This window comes from Hemiscyllium ocellatum, chromosome 4, assembly GCF_020745735.1.
Source record: "Hemiscyllium ocellatum isolate sHemOce1 chromosome 4, sHemOce1.pat.X.cur, whole genome shotgun sequence".
Classification (NCBI taxonomy): domain Eukaryota; kingdom Metazoa; phylum Chordata; class Chondrichthyes; order Orectolobiformes; family Hemiscylliidae; genus Hemiscyllium; species Hemiscyllium ocellatum.
The window spans coordinates 75090844-75107410 of record NC_083404.1 but is presented as its reverse complement, the minus strand read 5'-3'; the positions used below and the strand labels follow the sequence as shown (position 1 = coordinate 75107410).

At 41.5% G+C, this 16567-nt stretch overlaps 1 protein-coding gene across 1 annotated transcript in view; it reads right to left on the bottom strand.

Annotated features, from left to right (window-relative positions):
• Positions 1 to 731: 731 nt before the first annotated feature.
• Positions 732 to 16567, bottom strand: part of tcea1 (transcription elongation factor A (SII), 1) — a 71582-nt gene continuing 55746 nt past the window's right edge. The window contains exons 8-10 of the mRNA XM_060824335.1: positions 15062 to 15208; positions 1944 to 2015; positions 732 to 1037 (exon numbers count right to left, since the gene is read on the bottom strand). Coding sequence (XP_060680318.1) covers positions 1029 to 1037; positions 1944 to 2015; positions 15062 to 15208 — 228 coding nt within the window. The 3' untranslated portion in view covers positions 732 to 1028. The remainder of the gene's footprint in view (positions 1038 to 1943; positions 2016 to 15061; positions 15209 to 16567) is intronic.

Genomic DNA, 16567 nt, shown 5'->3' with positions numbered 1-16567 from the left:
GGATATAGGAGCGAGAAAGGCTTTATCAAACATTGGTTAGGGCAAAGATGGAATACTGTGTGCAGTAATCGCCAATTATCAGAAGGACATGATTGCAGGGTGCAGACCAGGTTCATTGGGATGTTTCCTGGGATTAAAAAAACCTGTTATGAGGACAGACTGGATAGATTAGATTTGTTTTCCTTGCAGCAGAAGAGACTAAGGGGGTATCTCACTGAAACATACAAAATTGTGAGGTTATAGGGTAGATTGTGAGAATCTCTTCCCCATGGCAGACATGTCTGAGAGCAGAGTGCACAAGTTTAAGTGAGGAGTAAATGGTTTTGAGGAGATAGGAGAAAAGAAATTACCCAGAGGGTGGTAGAAGTATATAGTACACTGCCTGAGAGGGTGGAGGAGACAGGTACTCTAGCAACATTTAAGCAGAATTGGATGAATACGTCAAATGCGAGGGCTTCACAGGCGATGGATCTTTCAAAGCTGGTAAATGGGTTTAGTATAGTTTAGTATTTGGGCTTCAAGAACCAGTCTTCAAACGTTTATGGTAGTTAACTCAACATTGGTAGTATTCTTTATATTTCCCAACCAAATATCAAACAAAACTCATCATTAACGCTTAAAATTAATTCGGTGTTTCAAGTACTTTCCTCGCAACAATAGCTGTCCAAATGCATGGCCCATTTTTTACTGTTTTGACTTTAAAACAAACCCAAAAACCAGATAACATTAAGCAAGTTTTAAAACTTTAATGTCAAACTACATATAAAAAGAAACTTTTCATACATTTAGATGCTGCCTGCTTTTACAAGCATGAGTTTTTTTTTGTTTCAAGGATCTATTCTGCACAGAATACACAGTTAGAATGTTTTTGAGGAAACTATATTTATACAAAAAAAATCTGCCACAGGGATGTATTGTTCTACAAATATCCTCATTGAAGTTTTAACTTTGATTTACACAACTAATTAGAAATCGAAGTTCATCAAGCTCTGGTCCAACATGTTCTCTTCTGAAGTTTCTTCAGCATCTCAACAGAACTGTGAAAAACAAAATTAGACTAGAATGTTATAACATTTCAAAAACTGTATTAAATTAACCAATCAAGGCTTCAACTATATGAAGCTATAAATATCAGAAGACACCACCTCTATTTAATACAAAAGGTAGCATGGAAGGAAGCGATTGGCCCCTTGTGTCTGAGCTGGCAAGCAACCACTCAGTCCACTCCCAGTTTCGAATTATAGCTTTAGGTTACAGGTTTTCATTTCTAAAAGCAAAATTACGTTGCCTGGTATGGAAGGTTGAGTAGGTTAGGGTTGTTTTCATTAGAAAAAGCAGATTGAGGGGGGGACCTGACTGGAGGTCTACAAAATCAGGAAGGGTATAGACAGAGTAGAGAGAGATAAGCTTTTTCCCAGGGTGAGGAATTCAATAACGAGATGTCATGCATTCAAGGTGAGAGGAGAAAAGTTTAAGGGGGATACACGCGGCAAATGCTTTACACAGAGGATGGTATTGCCAGAGGTGGTGGAGGCAGGCACAGTAGATTAATTTAAGATGCATCTGGACAGATGCATGAGTAGGTGGGGAGCAGAGGGATACAGATTCTTAGAAATTGGGCGAGAGGTTTAGACAGTGGATTTGGATCAGCTCAGGCTTGGAGGCCAAAGGGCCTGTACGTGGGCTGTAAATTTTCTTTGTTGTTTGAGTATTTCTCCCTCTACTACCCTTTCAGGTAGAGAATTCAAGATCCATATAACACTGTGCGTGCGTGTGTGTTTTCTTCCTCTTGAATACATTGGAAAAGGGAGAAATGTTTCCTCATTGGTAAAATCTTAGTGAAGTTTCCCTTTTCTTAAAATACATAACAAATCCTCATTTAAGGTGCACCTACTAGACTACATCAATTTTCTAAGGATGTATTTCAGATTTAAAGGTCTCACCTTCCATCTATTTCCGCAGTTATTGCATACGACAAATGTGGTCATTGGTTCATCAGCACTACGAGTTTGAACCTAATAGAGTTCAAAGAAAAAGGACACTGTTAGGCATTTCTTCTCTGGATCACTATGAATTGAGTTTTAAATTGACACGATGAAGACTACAATGTAACAAACAAGGAGTTCAATTCCTGCAATTGGATTTTTAATGAGAAAGTTAACAGAATCAAATTTGGCAAGACATACAGGCCAGGGGGAGAAACTGAGTACTGCAGATGCTGGAAATCAGAGTTGAGCGTGTGGTGTTGGGAAAGCACAGCAGCTCAGGCAGCGTTTGTGGAGCAGAAGAATTGATATTTTGGACATAAGTCCTTCATCCTGATAAACAGCTTAGGCCTGAAAATGTCGATTCTTGAGGGTTCAGCCTTTTCAGATTAAAGGAGAAAAATAACTAAAATATTTCAAGATTAATTTGAGATTAAAAGAAATCACTCCTCTATCACTCAGAGATTAGCAAACATGTAAAAAGGTGACCAAAATTTAACAGAAACTTTGTGGTATATACAAACACAGCTGGAAGGCAAAAAAAAAAGATTGCTTTTCATGGCCATCTCATGTCACAAACATTTGACACACAACAGAGTCCTTTTTCAAGTTTTGCCCGCGTTGTAATGTACAAATCACAACAATCATTGCAGCACATTCCCACCAACAGCATTGTTGATGACAATGACCAAATAATCTGTATTCATAATATCGAGTGGGGATAAACATTGGCTAGGATAGTCAGATAATTCTGATGCTTTTCTCTTAAAACCCCAAATGACCTTTTGCAATCACTCAGTATAAGGCCCATCTGAAAGTTACACTTGTGCTGTCCTAGAATGTCAACTAGATTGTTTTCAAATTCTGAAGTTGACTTTAAAATTTAGATTCCTCTGACTCAAGATTCAAGAGTCCGACTAACTGAGCTACTGCTGACATAACTGTAGCTAGGCATGAGTGAAAACAAATATCTATAAGTACATTAATAAAAGGAGACTAGATGGTGGAGCTTTTAATCTTTCACCCATCCAAACTAGATGCAAGAAACAGAATTTGGAATAAAAATATAAATATCTTATCTAGGAAGAGAAAAGGGTGCAGATGAGTTATGTCATAATTAGCATGCAGATGCAACAATGACATTTAACAGCCAATCATAATACTCAGACAAGGCAGGTAGATTCTGACTGGCCAGGACAGGTAGAAGAGTTTAACATGGCATCTCATTATTCAAAAGACTTGTACTGATTGTATTGATCCTGTACAAAATTATAGACCAGTTAATGTTTAATATGCATTATTGAGAAATTGTTAGAATTCATTACACAGAAAGTAATAACAGGATATTTGGGAAGTCAAAATGCAATCCATCAAAATCAGCATAGTTTTATGAACAGTAAATCAAAATTGCTAATTTGCTCAAGTTCGTTGATGATGAAACAAGAAATATGGATAAGGGACACCCCATAAATGTGGTATATCTGTTCTTCTGAATTCAAAAAGGTTACATTCTGCCATATAAAAGGTTAATACACAAGAAAAGATCACATGGAGTTGGAGGTAATTTATTTGCTTGGATAGAAGATTGGCTAACTAACAGAAAGCAGAGAGTCAGGATCAAAAGATTTGATCTGGACACCTGCCCACCCACCGAGGACCCTTTCACGCACCTCCAACACACCCCATTACCTGGACACCCTGTGCTGGCCTGTTACCCACCCTTGATCTCTTCACTACAAACTGTTGCCATGACATCGACCGCCTCAACCTGTCCACCCCTCTCATCCAATCCAACCTCCTGCCCTCAATGCGTAGTCCTCCATTCCCTTTGCTCACTATCAAACCCGCAGACAAGGGGGACACACTAGTAGTCTGGCGCAATGACCTCTATACCTCTGAAGCCAAGTACCAACTCGCAGACACCTCCTCTTACTGCCCCCTTGATCACAACCCAACCTCCCATCACTAAACCATCATCGCCCAGACCATTCACAACCTCATCACCTCCGGAGATCTCCTACCCACAGTCTCCAACCTCATTGTCCGTGAACATTGCATAGCCCAATTCTATCTCCTACCGAAGATTCACAAACCTGACTGCCCCGGTCGACCCATTGTCTCAGCCTGCACCTGTCCCACTGAACTCACCTCTGCATACCTTGACACCGTCTTGTCCCCCTTAGTCCAGGAACTCCCCACCTATATTCGGGACACCACCCATGCCCTTTACTTCCTCCAAGATTTGTGTTTCCCTAGCCCCCAACGCCTCATCTTCACCATGGACATCCAGTCCCTGTACAACACAACAAAGGTCTCCAAGTTCTCCATTTCTTCCTCCCACATCGACCCAACCTGTACCCTTCCAACGACTGCCTTATCCACCTGGTTGAGCTGCTCCTCATCCTCAACAACTTCTCCATCCAATACCCTCACTTCCTCCAAACCAAAGGGGTAGCGAGGGCATCCATATGGGACCCTGCTATGCCTGCCTGTTTGTCAGATATGTGGAACAATCCAACTTCCAGAGTTACACCGGCACCACCCCCACCTGTTCCTCTGCTACATCAATGACGGTATCAGTGCCGCCTCAAGGAGGGTGAACAGTTCATCAACTTTACCAACACCTTCCACCCCGACAAATTCACCTGGACCTCTGATCACCGTCTCTCCATGCCCAGCACCTTCCCTTGCCACCACATGATGTATAAAACCTGCGCCCCATACCTCCACCCTCCCCTCTGCTCAAAGCGCCTAAGGATCCTTCCACATCTGGCAGATTTTCCTGCGCATCCAAACACCTCATCTACTGCATCTGTTGTTCTCGGTGTGGTCTCCTCTACACTAGGAAGACAGAACCAATCCGTGGAACATTTCAGGGAACATCTCTGGGACACACGCATCAAACAACCTCACCGCCGACCACTTCAACTCTGCCTTCCACCCTACCAAGGATTTGCAAGTCCTCGGCCGCTTCCACTGCCAAGTCAAAGCCACCCAACTAGAGGAAGAATGCCTTCTCTTCTGCGTTGGGGCTCTCCAACCATAGGGTAACAACATCAATTTCATCAGTTTCCTCATCTCCCTTCCCCTACCTCATCCCAGATCCAACCCTCTAACTAGGCACCGCCCTCTTGAACAGTCCTACCTGTCCATCTTCTTTTCCACCTATCCGCCCCATCCTCCCCTCCGACCTATCACCATCACCCCCCATCTTCATCTACCTATCAGCTCCATCTACCTATCAACTTCCCTGCTACCCAACCCCCAGTCCCCATCCTCTTATTTATCTCTCAGCCCCCTTCTCTATCCCCCATCCCCATCCCTTAAGAAGGGCTTCTGCCCAAAACGTCGATTCTGCTGCTGCTTGGATGCTGCCTGACCTGCTGTGCTTTTCCAGCATCATCTTTGACTACAGTAGGTAATAAGGCAGGCAGGTAGAATTTTGGCATTTATTCCTAAAGGAATAGAGAGTATAAAAGTTGGGAAATGGTGCTGCAACTGTATAGGCATTAGTGAGACTGCACCTGGAATACAGTGTACAATTTTGCCCCTCTTACTTAGGAGGCAGTTCAGGAGGTTCATTAGATTGATTCCCAAGGTGAGAGGCTTGTCTTATGAAGAGGGAGTGAGCAGTTTAAGTTGAAACCTCTGGAATTTAGAAGAATGAGAAGATATTTAATGGAGGTATAAAAGATGCTGAAGGGGATTGACAAATTAGACATGGAAAGAATGTTCACTGATGTGGGGCCATCTAGAATGATAGGTCATAGTTTAGGATAAGGCCTAGCAGATTTAAAAGAGATTAATATAAATTACTTCTTTCAAAAGGGTCATAAATCTGTGGAATTCACTACTCCTGAGTGTAGTGGATGCTGGGACATTGAGTACATTTATGGAGATTGATAGATTTTAAATTAACAATGGGTCGAAGAGTGATGGAGAATGGACAGAAAGGTGGAGTAGAAGCCAAGTTGAGATCAGGCATGATCGTACCAGATGGTGGAATAGGCTAGAGGGTATGAATTATCTATTCCTGTTCACGATCTTATATAGTGAACAGTACTCTTCAGGGAAATAGAGCCTCTAAAGATACAGTTCTGAACAGATTCAAAACATTAATGTTACTTCTTTTCATAGATATAGTTCCTCCAGCATTCTTTGGGCTGGTTTCAGATTCCCAGCATCTGCAACATTTTATTTTTATCTGTAAACAGGACTCAGACTGTAATCAAGTGATCAAGTTCTCAGAAGACAACATTCTCACATTCAAGTTATAGAATCACAATGGGATATACAGCACTATCTTTTTGATAGACAGAAGAGACCCGATCTGGCAATTGTTTTCCGATATCATTCTTGAAAATCTTCATTCGAACCTCTTCCGTGCTGCAATGTCCTTTTAATAACCTGGTAAGGTTTCCTGATGAAGGGCTTTTGCCCAAAACGTCGATTTCGCTGCACTTTGGATGCTGCCTGAACTGCTGTGTTCTTCCAGCACCACTGATCCAGCTCATAATCTGTTGAATGCAATCTAAACAAGGTTCAAAGCAGGCATTAAACTCCTCTATCAAATCTATATTAATCTGTATTTAAAGCCTACTACTGGGTTTGCTTTTCTTATTGCCTTGGTAACCTGCTGCCTAATGTTGTGAGAGTGCTATTTGTACATTCAGAAATCCCTTTGCTCTTCTACTCCACCTAGATATTATTTAGATGGTGCAAATCTAACTTTGTTATTCTTCCTAACAAAATGTACTACCTTATGTTTGTCTGTGCTTAAACCTTCTTAACCAGTTGTTTGCCCATTCCGCAAATTTATTGATGTCCTCACGGAATTTGCTGCAGTCCTCCTCAGTAATAACTATCCTTCAGATGTGGTGCCATTCGCAGACTCAGAAATTGTGTTTTTCATTCCAAAGTCCAAACTATTCATATAAATTGTGCACAGTAGTTTTTTCAGCGCTAAAAACTTTGTGAAACATTACCTCCTGCCACTCTTCTTTCAGTCTGGAAACAAGGTGCATTGACACCGACTCTACATTCTCTGACCATATTTATTGGTCTATTAAGAGACAGCTAATCAAAGGTCTTCTGAAAATCCAGATAAATGACATCTTTTGAATTGAAAACCTTTTGTTAACAGGCACCTATACTGGAACAGCTCCTCCAAGCCTACACTGATCCAGATCCTCTACCTAAACCAATTGCCTATTTTCGAAGGATCCGTATCCCTCCACTTTCTGTCCATTCATGCCTGCCTCTTCCAACTCTGCTGGTAAGGCATTCCAAGCACCCACCACTCTCTGCGTAAAGAGCTTTCCACTCACACCTCCCTTAAACGATTTTCCCTCTCACCTTGAATTCGTGACCCCGAGTAATTGAATCCCCCACTCTGGGAAAAAGCTTCTTGCTACCCACCCTGTCTATACCTCTCATTATTTTGTAGACTTCAAATCAGGTTCGCCCTCAACCTCCATCTTTCTAATGAAAATAATCCTAATCTAGTCAACCACTCTTCATGGCTAGCACCTCCATACCAGGCAATATCCTGGTGAACCTCGTCTGCAACCTCTCCAAAGCATCCACATCCTTTTAGTAATGCAGCAGCCAGAACTGTATGCCGTATTCCAAATGTGGCCGACCCAAAATCCTATATAATTATAACTTGATCTGCCAACCCTTATATTCAACACCCAGTCAGATAAAGGAAAACATGCTGTATGCCTTCTTCACCACTCTATTGGCCTGCATTGTCACATTCAGGGTACGATGGACCTGAACACCCAGATTGCTCTGTATATCAATTTTCCCCAGGGCTTTTCCATTTACTGTATAGTTTACTTTTGAATTGGATCTTCTAAAATTCAGCACCTCGCATTTGCCCAGATTGAACTCCATCTGCCATTTCTCTGCCCAACTGTCCAATCGATATTCTGCTGCATTCTCTGACAGTCCCCTTCATTATTTACTACTCCACTAATCTTAGTGTCATCTGCAAACTTGCTAATCAGACCACCTATACCTTCCTCCAGATCATTTATGTAAATCACCAACAACAATGGTCCCAATACAGATCCCTGTTGAACACCACTGGTCACAGTTCTCCATTTTGAGAAACTCTCTTCCGCTACTACGGTCTCCTGCTGCCCAGCCAGTTCTCTATCCATCTAGCTAGTACACCCTGGACTTCATTTTCTCCATCAGCCTACCGTGGGGAACCTTATCAAATGTTTTACTGTAGTCCATGTATTTGTCATCAACTTTGTCACTTTCTCAAAGAATTCTATTAAGTTGGCAAGACATGACCTTCCCTGCATAAAACCATGTTGCCAACCACTGATAAGCTCATTTTTTTCCCCGATTATAAATAGATCCTAATCTTCAGTATATCCCCAGCAGCTTCCCTATCACTGGCATCAGGCTCTCCGGTCAATAATTGCCAGGGTTATCCCTGCTACCCTTCTTAAACAAGGGGACAACATTAGCAACTCTCCAGTCTTCCTGGACCTCACCGTGTTCAAGGATGCTGCAACTATATCTGTTAAGACCTCAGCTATTTCCTCTCTAGCTTCCCTCAGTAACCTGGAATAAATCCCATCTGGACCTGAGGACTTGTCCACCTTAATGCCCTATAGAATACCCAACACTTACCCCCTCCTTATGCCAACTTAACCTTGAGTAATCAAACATCTATGCCTAACCTCAACATCAGTCATGTTCCTCTCCTCGGTGAATATTGACACAAAGTACTCATTAATTATCTCATCCATTTTCTGACTCCATGCATATCTTTTCTCCTTCATCCTTGAGTGGGCCAACCCTTTCCCTAGTTACCCTCTTGCTCCTTATATACAAATAAAAGGCTTTCCCTTAACCTTGTTTGCTAAAGATATTGCAAGACTCCTCTTAGCCCTCTTAATTCCTTATTTCAGATTGATCCTACTTTCCTGATATTCTTCCAAAGCTGTCTATTTTCAGTCGCCTGGACCTTAAGTACGCTTCCTTTTTCCTTTTAGCTATTCTTACAAATTTACCTGTCATTCAAGGTTCCCTAATCTTGACATTTCTATCCCTCATTTTAGATTAGATTAAAGGAGATTTCATACAGTATAGAAACAGGCTCTTCAGCCCAACAAGTCCACACCAACAGTCCGAAGAGTAACCCATCCAGACCCATTGCCCTACATTTACCCCTGACTAATGCAACTAACACTATGGGCAATTTAGCATGGCCAATTTACCTGATCTGCACATCTTTGGATTGTGGGAGGAAAGTGGAGCACCTAGAGGAAACCCATGCAGACACAGGGAGTACATGCAAACTCTGCACAGTCGCCTGAGGCAGGAATCGAACCCAGGTGAGGCAGCAGTACCACCCCAACTGCCTAGGTCTTTCGCAAACAACCGCCTGGTGTACTTCATTCATAATTTTAGTAGTGGTGGGACCTGTCTGTCCTGAACTCTAATCAACATCTCTTTAAAAGCCTTCCACATATCAAATATGGATTTACCTTCAAACAACTGATCCCAATCTACATTCTCCTGCTCCTGCCATATTTTTCTATTTGGCCTTCCTCCAATTTAGCATTCTTCCTTTAGGACCACTCTCACCTTTATCCATGAGTATTCTAAAACTTATGGAATTGTGATCACAATTATTAAAGCAATCCCCTACTGAAACTTCAACCACCTGGCTGGGCTCATTCCCCAACACCAAGTCCAGTATGGCCCCTTGCCAAGTTGGGCTATTTACATACTGCTCTATAAAACCTGGATGCTCCTTACAAAATGCTGCTCCATCTAGATCTCTAACACTAAGCGAATCCCAGTCAATGTTGGGAAAATTAAAATCTCCTAACACCACCAAGTTGCTCCTACATCTTTCCATAAACAGTTTACATATTTGTACCTCTATCTCATGCTCACTTGGGAGGCCTGTAGTATATCACCAACATTGTTACCGCACCCTTCCTATTTCTGAGCTTTGCCCATTTTGTGTCACTGCGAGACAGCTGTGATATCCTCCCTGACCAGGGATGCCTTTTACGTCCCTGTCTGTCCTACATGAAGCATCTATATCCAGAGATATTTAATTGCCAATCTTGCCCTTCCCTCGGCAATAACATCATATTCCCAGGTACTAATCCAAGCCCTGAGTTCATCTGCTTTACCTACTACACTTCTGACATTAAAACAAATGCACTTCAGACCACCAGTCCTTTTGCTTTCATCATCTGCTCCCTGCCTGCTCCTCTTCTTGGTCATGCTGACTTCATTATCCAGTTCCTTACAAGCTTCAGTTACTACCTTACTGTCCCCTAACCTCCTCATTTGATTCCTATCACACTGCCACATTAGTTTAAACCTTCAACAGAGTTAGCAAAAATACCACCTAGGACATTGGTTACAATCGAGGCAATTTCTGTGTGGACCATCCAATTTGTAATAGTCCCTATGTCCCAAAAATCTGAACCCTTTCCTCTTGTCCCATCTCTTAAGCCACACATTCATCCTGCCTATTCTTTCATTTCTACTCTGAATAGCGCATAGCACTGGCATCAATCCAGAGATTTCTACCTGAGGTCCTACTTTTTAAACTTGGCTCCTAAATCCCTAAAATCTGCTTGTAGGACCTCATCTAGTTTTTTTTAAACCTATAATCATTGGTGCTTATAGGCACCACAACAACTGGCTGTTCATCCGCCCTTCAGAATGTTCTATAGCCAATCTTAGGCAACCCTGACCTGTGCACCTGGGAGGCAACATATTATTCAGGAGTCTAGTTTTCAACCACTGAACCGCCTATCTACTCCCCTTACAATTGAATCCCCAATGACGAGAGCCCTTCCACTCTTTTTCCCGTCCTTCTGTACAGCAGAGCCAGTCACAGTGCCATTAACCTGGCTACTGCTTCCTTCCCCTGGTGAGTCATCTCCCCCAGCAATATCCAAAACAGTATACTTTTTTGGAGGGAGATGACCGCAGTCCCCTGCACTACCTTCCTGCTCTTTCTCTGCCTTTTGGTCACTCATTCCCTTTCACCCTCAGCAATCCCAATTCACTATCCACAACCTCCTCAGCATCGCGGATGCTCTAAAGTGAGTCTATCCACAGCTCCAGAGCCTTCATGCTAACAAGAGCTGCAGCTAGACACGCTTCCGGCATGTGAAGAGGCAGGGACACCAGCCACGACCCTGAGTTCCGATATTGAGCAAGACCAGCATAACCCACCTGAGCTCTCCTGCCATTTTGACTCTTAAGCTTAATTTAGTCCAAATATAATGTCAAATAATTGATGAAAAAAGAAAATGTTTTATTTATCTATCACATGATAAATATGAAATCGAAAAACCTAATCAACACACCACAGTTTTTTTGGTTTGAGGAGGGGGGGAATTTGGAAGACACTATACATGTAGTGTCTCAAATTTCAGCAGTGGTCGAACCCATCAGTTTACTCACATTCCCAGAACATAATTTGATTGCTCCCACTCAGCTCTTTGCTCTCACTGCTCCGGCTACTGCTGCAAAATGGAGGCTGCTGACTCTCTAGGCAAGTCCTTTTATAGAGAAGTTTATCCTCATGGCAACCCCCAGTCCTCACGCTCACTGTTCCTGCTGTTGCTGCAAAATGACAGGACAACCCGACTAAACTGAGCCTTGAGAGACAGTAACATCCCTCAAAACATCAATGTAAAAACACAGTAAGTGATAGAAGCCTAATGCAGGAATATATACTTCATTTACTGCCTAAATACTCAGACATCATGTTAGATCATGGTATTTGAGGTATATAAACCAGCAAACATTATCAAGAATGCTTTCTGATAAGGTGCCAGTTTAAACAAACTTTGCTGTATCACTACTGTCTACTCCATAACCCAAAAAAATGTAGTAAGGTTGATCAAATTATATTTTTCCATGCTAATTATTCATTGTTTTATTTCTTATGTTGCACCATCAGTGGTCCCTCACAGATGAGGATGACACTCTTTCACTCAGGCAAGTTTGCACAGGGCTGTACAGACTGATACACCTACTGCAGGTTTCTTTATACTTGAGGCAGGTGGTGGTTACAGGAAAAGGTGGGTGGGACATTAATGCAGCAATGCGCTCCTTTTGCAATTTTCACCTGGGTTCCATTTTTTCCTGACAAGTCTCAAAGGGCCTTCCAGGATACTCCTCCTCCACTTCAGACAGTCTTGGGCCAGTGATTTCCAGGTGTTGGTAGGAATGTTGCACTTCGCCAGTGAGGCTTTGAGGGTACTACTGAAGTGCTACCTCTGTGCATGTGGGACTTGTCTGCCATTTCGAAGATGGGAGTAAAGCACCTACTCGGGAGTCTCATGTCAGCCATGGGTACAATGTTCCCATCTTAGCCGATCAAGGGTGGTCAGTGCGTTGATGCTGGGTATGTTGGCCTGATCAAAGATGGCAGTGTTGGTATGTCTTTCTTCCCAGTGGATTTACAGGATCTTGCGCGGGCAGTGTTGATGGTACTGCTCCAGTGCCTTGAGGTCTCTGCTGTGACGATCCATGTCTCAGAGCCACATAGGAGCATCACATCTCTGTAAACCATGATCATGGTGTTGGATCTGATGCTCTCAAACACCCTTTCCCTCAGGTTGCTCAAGGCTGCATAAGCACACTGGAGGCATTGCTGGACCTCTTCATTAATAGCTACTTTGGCTGACAGGACACCTCCAAGATATTGGAAGTGGTCAACATTCTGAGGCCTCCCCGTAGACCATGATGATTAGGGGCTTTATTCCACAATTCCTAGCCGGGTTGAAGGACTTGTCTTGCAAATGTTCAGGGTGAGACCCGTGCTCTCATATGCCACCGTAAAGGTGCTGATGATGGTCTGGAGTATGTCCTTGGAGCTTGTATATATACACAAGCATCATCATCTGCACACTACAGCTCGATGACACTGGTTAGGGCGAGTTTAGTTTTGGCTTCAAGGCGGCGGAGACAGAATAATTTCCCACAGGTTCTGCAAGTTTGAGGAGGGAGCTTTTTGGCAGTGAGGTAGATTGAGAACAGTGTTGGAACATTTATCTGCTCTCTTAAATGGGTTCAATTATATTTCTTATCACTAATAATAAGCTGATTAAGCTATAATTTTGTATGTATTTTGACCTCCTAATCAATAAGTGGATTTCTTTAACTATCCACCAGTTCTCTGAAGTAGAATTTTTCACATAAATTACTTCCTGCCCTTATCTTTGCCTCAGAATCTTTTAACATACATGGCTACAATCCATCCAGATGGTCAATTATCCACATGTTTTCATAGGATGTCAGCTCAGTTATAAAACATAGTTTTAACAGCTATTGTTAATACCCATTGCTAAAAGCTAACTTGAGAATGCAACTTTTAAAAAAAAGTTTTGTGATTTACACATGAAAGAAGTGAAACTATCATGGTATTCAAACAGATGAAAGACTCAACAGACAATCAATTTTTCAATGTATAATTTTAAGTTACATCACACTGTAAATTTTTGCTATAAATTCTGAGAGTTAGGATTGATCCCTCCACTGTCACCTGATGAAGGAGCGATGATCCGAAAGCTAGTGGTTCCAATTAAACCTGTTGGACTATAATCTGGTGTTGTGTGATCTCCAAATCATATTTTTTAACTAGAAGTGGAGATAGACATATAAACTAGGGAACTTGGGGAAATAAATCATGATGTCTTGAAAAGAGTCCACTTCATAAAAGAAGTGGTATTGGAGGTCTTAAACCACATGAAGGTAGATAAATCCCAGGCCCTGATCATGTGTATGCCAGGGCATTGTGGGAAGCTATGGAAGAAATTGCAGAGATATTTGTCTTATTGACAGCCACAGGTCAGGTGCCTGAAGACTGGACGGTGACTAATGTTGTGTCATTTTATTGAAGAAGGGCTGCAAGGAAAAGCCATGGAGTTGGCTTCTGGACAAATTCCCACACCAGCTCCATGCAACCAACCCCTTCTTCAAACAAGTCATCAACTTGCTGTGCTTCCTTGTGGATAGGTGCAGATCTTCTTACATTTACCACATAGACTGGTGAACCTTACATCAGCGATTGGTAAGCTGCTGCAGAGGATTCTAAAGGACAAGATTTACATGTATTTGGAAAGGCAAGGGACTGGGAAAGTTAACATACCTTTGTCCTTTGCATGGGAAACCTTTTTTTTTTGAAGAGGTGACCAAGAACAAATATGAAGGCAGAGAAATAGACATTGTCAACATGGACTTTAGCAAGGCCTTTGACAAGGTTTCACATGGGAAAGTGGTTAGTAAGGATACAGGGAAAACTAGCAAATTAGATACAAAATTGGAATGAATGGTGGGAGCAGAAGGTTGTGGTTTCATATGGGGGGTCTGTGACTAATGAAAGTTTGCAGATGACACCAAGATTGATGGTATGGTGGATAGTTTCGGAGGTTATCTAAGAGTACAATGAGCTCTTCATCAGTAGAACAAATGGGCCAAGAACTGACAGATAGAGTTTAATTTAGATAAATGTGAGGTGTTGCAATTTGCAACAAGTAGACAAGGTGGTGAAGGCAGCTTCTGGCACGCTTGCTTTCATTGGTCAGGGCACTGAGTATAGAAGTTGGGAGGTCATGTTGTGGCTGTACAAGACTTTGGTGAGGCCACTTTTGGAGTACTGTGTACAGTTCTGGTCATCTCGTTAAAGAAAGGATGTTATTAAACTGAGTGTGCAGAAAGCTTTAAAATGATGCTAGAGGGGAAAGATTCAAAATGTACAACTTCTTCAAGAGGGTGATGCATCAATGGAATGAACTTCCAAGGAAGTGGTATGGATGAGTACAATTATAACATTTAAGACACATTTGAACAGTCAAAGGAATAGAAAAGATTTAGAGGGATATTGGTCAACCTAAGACAAATGACAAGTTCAGTTTGGGAAACCTGGTCAACATGGCCAAGTTGGACTGAAGGTTCTACTTCTGTGCTGTGTGACTATGAATAACTAAGTAGGCTTATGTACAAACTCCCGACCCAGCTCTATGCAACAAATCCCTTCTTTAAACAATTCATCAACTTGCAGTTCTTACCTGTGTATAGGTACAGTTCTTCTTCTTACATTTGCCACATGTGAATAAGTCAGTTTCAGTACCACCAGTCTTAGCCATTTGATGTTCTCGAATGGCTTCCTTGGTCAAGGCTTTTCGCATTTCTTTAAGCTCATCACTAGCCATTTCCTGAGATAGTGTACAAAGTACTCAGGTTAGATCAATAATTGCACAACAAATGGAGAGTCAGCAGATTAATTACTTAAAATGTTGAGCTACACTGTTGGCTAAAGAATCTGCAAATTAAATATGAATCAAACTGACAAAAGTACTCAGATATAGCTCCTGACAAGATGAAAGTTTATGCTTATTTATAGGCAACTTAAATATCTGCAGGCTTCAAATAATAGCACGCTTGTGACCAATTAGAAAGCTCCAGATTTGGTTACAGCTTGACACTTCCAGTATTTTCTACTTAGAGGCACTGTTTCAGTTGAAATATTAAAGCTAAGTTTTGTTAGCCATTTCTGGTCATTCAGATAGGTATTAAAAGCTCTTACTGCACTATTCAAGTGTCCTGACCAACATACTTTATATATTAAAATATTTGGGCATTTATATCATTACAAAGTAATATCCCACAAAAAGTAAAGAACAGTGTTCCAGTCACTCATAATTGAATTGCTGAAGTGCAGTTCCTAGGTTTGTTAAATTCCTTAGAATATTTCTGAAACATTTTTAAAACATAAGGTGCAAAGCAAATGCAAACTATTTCAATTTTGTCCAAAATGTAATCACCATCTTTAAACCAGAATTTGAAAAACCATTGAACGTATTTGTCACAAATTAAAACTTGAAGACATCCATACATTATTTACTTGTAGCTTCAATGAAATGTCCTTTAACTCTCACGTACTTATAAGACCCACTGTCCACTCAGATCAAAGAAATATGCATCAATCTTCCGGACTGCAAAAGTTGTAATATAAAACTTGTGAGATGATCCCAGCTTGTAAGGCTACTGGATAAGTCAGATCCCAGCTTTAAATCTGGTTGATAATTTTTTTTTGTTTACTTAGTTAACGTGGTGGCCAGCTACTGAGACATACTCAAAGACTGCAGATTTTCTTTGCCAGCAGAATAAAAGTTTATGACACAAAGAAATAAAAACCATGCTATCTAAATAATCTTACAATGCACAGTAAAACTATTTTTCAGTCTATTTTCCAATACTATCTGTTACAGAGATGGCAAGTCTAGAGAAATTACATCCTCTGCCACGACTCTTTCGGGTTCTACTTAATTGACTAGTTATCTTGCTGTTGACTGCAGGAAAATCAATGAATCCTTTCCCAATTGCCAATATGGGCTTTTCCATAAAACAGAGAGCCTAGACCCTCTCAGTTCTCATCAAACTCTCCTGCTTCAAAGATTTAATTTGTGAAACTCATCAATTAACTGGTCCCTGAACTCCTCATAGGAGAGAAACTAAAATGCCCTCTAATCTCAACGCTGGTGCTTTCTGAATGGAAAATCTTACTCTGAACT